Source organism: Haliotis asinina, chromosome 15 (genome assembly GCF_037392515.1).
Source record: "Haliotis asinina isolate JCU_RB_2024 chromosome 15, JCU_Hal_asi_v2, whole genome shotgun sequence".
In the NCBI taxonomy this organism is placed as follows: Eukaryota; Metazoa; Mollusca; class Gastropoda; order Lepetellida; family Haliotidae; genus Haliotis; species Haliotis asinina.
In genome coordinates this window covers 7,262,307-7,267,055 of record NC_090294.1, presented here as the reverse complement: position 1 = coordinate 7,267,055, position 4,749 = coordinate 7,262,307, and the positions used below count along the sequence as shown (strand labels likewise).

The window sequence follows — 4,749 nt, the reverse complement described above, 5'->3', positions numbered from 1 at the left end:
GAACCATCCATTCGAATTCATTATATAAGGTTGAATCGGTGAGTGATAAATCCAGGGAAGAATATGTTCCCGTAGCTGGATGTAGGTAAGTGGCTGAGTCGTCATTAAAAATGCATAAGTTATTGTTGGAAATGAATTCCTCAAGGATTGCACCTTTAGTATTAGTGTGAGCACTTCCCCAAAGTGGGTTGTGTCCGTTAAGATCGCCCATGATGAGGCATGGTTTTGGAAGTTGATCATATAGGGTTTGAAGATCTGCCCGTTGAATGGTAGAAGAGGGAGGTATATACAAACTGCAGAGTGTTAACGCAATGCTCAAGGTGAGACGAACAGAAACCGCCTGGAGATTGGTACGGAGAGAAACAGGGCTATGGATAGTACCCTGTCGTATCAAAATTGAAGCACCTCCAGTTGCTCTATCTCCTTGGGGAGAGAAACAGTGATAACCATTATACTGCCGTAAATTAATAGCGTCTGTAGATTTTATATACGTCTCCTGGAGACATAACGCTACCGGTCGAACATCCTGTATTAGTAAATGTATTTCATTGAAATTATTTTTCATACCTCTGCATTTCCACTGAATTGAAGAACTAGGACTCATGGTGATGGTGGAAGTACTGGGGATATACGTTTGCCAACCCGTGGCGACTTACTGTTGTCGCGTACACGTGGGTGAGGAGACACATCCATATCTTCAAGTGTCTCATATGAATTGTGAACCTCAAGAGAGGAAACTGGAGAAGATTCCACATTCTGGAGTGCTCTGATTTTTCTTAGTCTCTTTTTCTTTACTGTATCAGGTTCAGTTTCTGGTTCAGTCTGAGATGAAGCTGTGGAAACTGATTGATTTCGCTGAGGTGAGACATCAAGGATAACCTGTTTATCCTTGACCCACGAGATGTCAGTCTGGCACGATATTGAAGAGGTAATAATTCTAGAGGTTGGAGGTGGGGAAGAAATTGTTGCCGAGTACGTTTTTACTGAAGAAGACGGAGCTGTTGTAGATTGGACAAGTTGTTTTGCTTCTGAGTAAGTGATGTTTTTGGTATGCTTTAGTGTCAAGATTTTTTACTCAAATTCAAAAGTTGGACAAACTTTGGAGGAAGCCATATGCCCCTCTTTGCAGTTGGCACATTTCAAATCATGTGTGCACTCAGAGCTGTTATGTGCTCCACTGCAACGGCAACATACTATCTGCTTGCTACGACAGAACTTCGCCCCATGACCAAATTTTTGGCAGTTGAAACATCGAAGTGGCTGTGGTACATAAACATCAACCCCGATATTGAAGTAACCTGCTTTGATACATTTTGTTATAACTGGGAGAGAAAAGGTAAACAGGTAAGTATGCGTTTTAACAATATTGCCATCTTGAGTTTTCCTTGTGAAACGTTTAACATGTGTTACTCCTTGCTTTTTCAGTTCTGCAGCAATCTCTTCCTCGCTCATGTCAGACAGACAATGAGCTAAATCTCTTACAATGCCTCTGCTTGAGTTCAATGTCTTGTGAACTGACACAACAACCTGAGTGTTGACAAACTGGTGTAAACCCAGCAGATTGATCGACTGCTGTCGCCTTACACATTCTACTAGAATGGAGCCATTTCGAAGACGTGTCACGTTTTTCACGTCCCCACAGGCACTTTGAATGCCTTTGGAGATAGCATTTAATAGGAGATAGGATTTAATTTTAGTGGCTGTCCATCCAAAGATGATATCACAATAAACCGAGGCCAAGCATCTGTAATTTCAGGAGAAACATCTTCATCCGATGAAGTAGAGTCTACATGTCGGCGTTTAATTGTCTTGCCAGAACCAGAAGAATTTGTTTGAGACATGTTGTGATAATATAATTCAGCATCCCTGCTCCCCACCCGCCATGGAGTGTCAACAAGGACGATGTCGAAGTGGAAGCCGACTACAAACACCAGGGCTACAGAGATGCTATACTCCAGCAAAAGAGACACAGGTAGCTACAATTGCCAAACAGAGAAAATGCAAGGCTGGTTCCGCCCTAGACACTTACCTGAAGACAAATAGAACCCGGAGGTCAATAATGCCAGATTGGCCCATGAGCCACTGCCTTTTGGCATAGGACTCTAGGCAGAATGATTACCAACAGAATACATCCGCTAGAACATTTCATGATAGAAACACATCAAAAATCAGTGGAATACTTGGAATAATATTATTTCCCATGCAAAGGGCATGGCGTGACCAGCCGATTGATAGAATCGGGCCGATTCTACCACCCGTCTAGGTGAAGTAAGGGCCAAAGTGGTGTGTTGAGCAGATAGGAACACGGTTCAGGCTCCTACTGCCCTCAACCACCAGGATCCCATCCTCCACCGATACGGGACGCAACCCACGGCAAACGGGTTGCCCAATTCGACCGCTCCTTGCGGCCAGCAATGGGCACTGTGAAACGGCACTAGTATATGCATATACCTTCTGGGAAATGACGTTATTGTAGTTTTTAGTTTAAGTGTGGTGATAATGTTAACATTCGGGGAGAATGTCATGCTATTGGGAGATTTCATCAGTCTATTAAGCAGGCGGTCATCACGTGGACAGACTGCAGTATTACACACACGTGTGTATATAGCAACCCCTTGTAACAGTGACATTGCTGCTGTGTGCCGATCCTGTGCTCCTGCGTTGTGTCAATTTTCCCGTCTTTCGCAATTTCGTCTCAGGTAGATATGTCATAATGTCTGATATACATTGCTCCATCCCAAGTGTAATGGATAGACAGCTGTTAAACGACTCTTGGCCTAATACTGGTTCAAAGTTGAGTACCTGCAAGTTATTTGTTTTCTAAATGCAGTTAAAACATGCCACAGGGAGATGAAAAAGATATACGAAGAGAGACCTACACCCTATTATATACCACCCTCTACTTCCTTTATGAATGTTCAAGTACACCAGCACACATGTACATGTATACCCTTAGGGTGATAACCTGAGGCAAGTCATCTGAGGCGAAAAGAATGGTCAGTTCACATCATTAACATTTAGGTGTGTTGCTTACCTGGAAGTGGCCAACCTAAGGTAAATCAATCACATGTAGTTCACAAATTGTATATATAAAGGTAAGGGGGAAAATATTCTATCATCTCTTTCTTCATCAACTGCTAAGACACAGTTACGTATTCAGACCAAACTGTAAGTACCATTTCAAGGTTTGCCTGTGGTAAGCATGTGCAGTCTGACGTTTTCATTCTTCTGCTGCACACCTCTACTTTCTCAACTTTTACATTGATCCAATTCAGTAAACTGTGGCTGTGTAAGTGCTATTTTCCGTTCTTGTCAGTGTGGAAATATGTGGTTGCTTGTGAAATAAAACATGATAATATCATTGATCACGTGTGCCGTGGAGAAAAATCTCCAGACGAGTAATGATAACATGTTGTTTCCCTGTCATGAAGATGATTTTCATGTTACTGAACAGATACTCAAAATGATGAAGATTGTCGCCGTCCTTGTTGTCTGCCTGGCTGTTACCGCCTTTGCTGAACCAACCGGTCTGTATGGAGCACATGGAATGGGTGGGTTGTTTGGAGGAGCTGGCGTATTAGGCTACGGAATAGGTGCAATGCACGGAGGTTTTTACGGAGGCTACGGCTATGGCCCGTACGGAGGAATGGGCGGTCTGTATGGAGGCAAATATGGATACGGCCTGGGAAGTCTGTATGGAGGCTACGGTGGTTTCTACGGAATGCCAGGATATGGAATCGGATTAGGAAAAGGTATTTGGCAATACATAATTTCACTCCTTATCCCATTTTAAACTTCACTTTATTGAATAACATCATGTACACATGTCTTTATTATTATTCTACGCAAATACGATATTTTCAACTGATAAACATCTTTCAAACTGTCGTCAGCTGTTTGAAATGCTTGGGATTGTTTATTGTGCACTTAGTTTCAACATTTCCATGTTACTTTTCCGTAAATCCCTATTTTACATGTAACTACCCTTTCTGTTTCAGGAATCGGCTATTACTGAGTTACTGTCACCTGCAGTGTAAAGAGAACTTAATACTCATTATTTTGTATACTCATGACAATACAACTGGTTCAATGAAAATTAAAATACAAACGATTGTTTGAAAATCATAAAACTGAATTCAACGTTTACAAAACGGACGAGTTACTATATGTCTCCATATTATTAAGTCAGGAAACGTGTGGTTCAACTACATCCAGATATTTAACTGGTAATCAGTTTTGCTGCAATTTCTGAAATGTGCTTCGAATTTTCTGGAGAAATCAGACTGAATATGATAGGGGTATTGAAGGCTTCACATATACTTCCTACATGCCATCTCTTATTCGGTTCCATGTCTCATGCAAATATATCATTTGTGCTGCCACGAAGGGCTTCGGTGATGTCATTGTGAAATCCGAAAATACTCGGAGTTGAGTCATGTGTGCATCTTGACGTGCATGAAATCTTTTAGTAGTAGCCATTGTGCACAGTATGCGATTCGAATGCAAGTGAGTATCCCGTTCCAAGTGAAAAGGTCTACAATCAGAAGTTACTGTAGGACAATCCGTCGGTTTATTTATCATATAAACATAACGAAAAGCCTAGAATCATAAGTTACTATTTACCATGCTATCAATAGTCGATAACATTTGATGAAAATATCAAGCATTTTGTACACTACTGGGGAAGTTTGCTTCCAGATTTCATGATATATAATAACCGTTTGTATTCCACTGCTCTGATTAACAGGA

The 4,749-nt window shown here is 41.5% G+C and overlaps 1 protein-coding gene across 1 annotated transcript; it reads left to right on the top strand.

The window, feature by feature from the left end:
• The first annotated feature begins 311 nt into the window (after positions 1–311).
• On the top strand, positions 312–4,015 carry LOC137266241 (glycine-rich protein-like). Its single transcript, XM_067801736.1, has 5 exons — positions 312–320; positions 804–860; positions 1,862–1,972; positions 3,455–3,752; positions 3,999–4,015. Exons 1-5 carry the CDS (start codon positions 312–314, stop codon positions 4,013–4,015), a joined length of 492 nt encoding a protein of 163 aa, XP_067657837.1.
• The last annotated feature ends 734 nt before the right edge of the window (positions 4,016–4,749 follow it).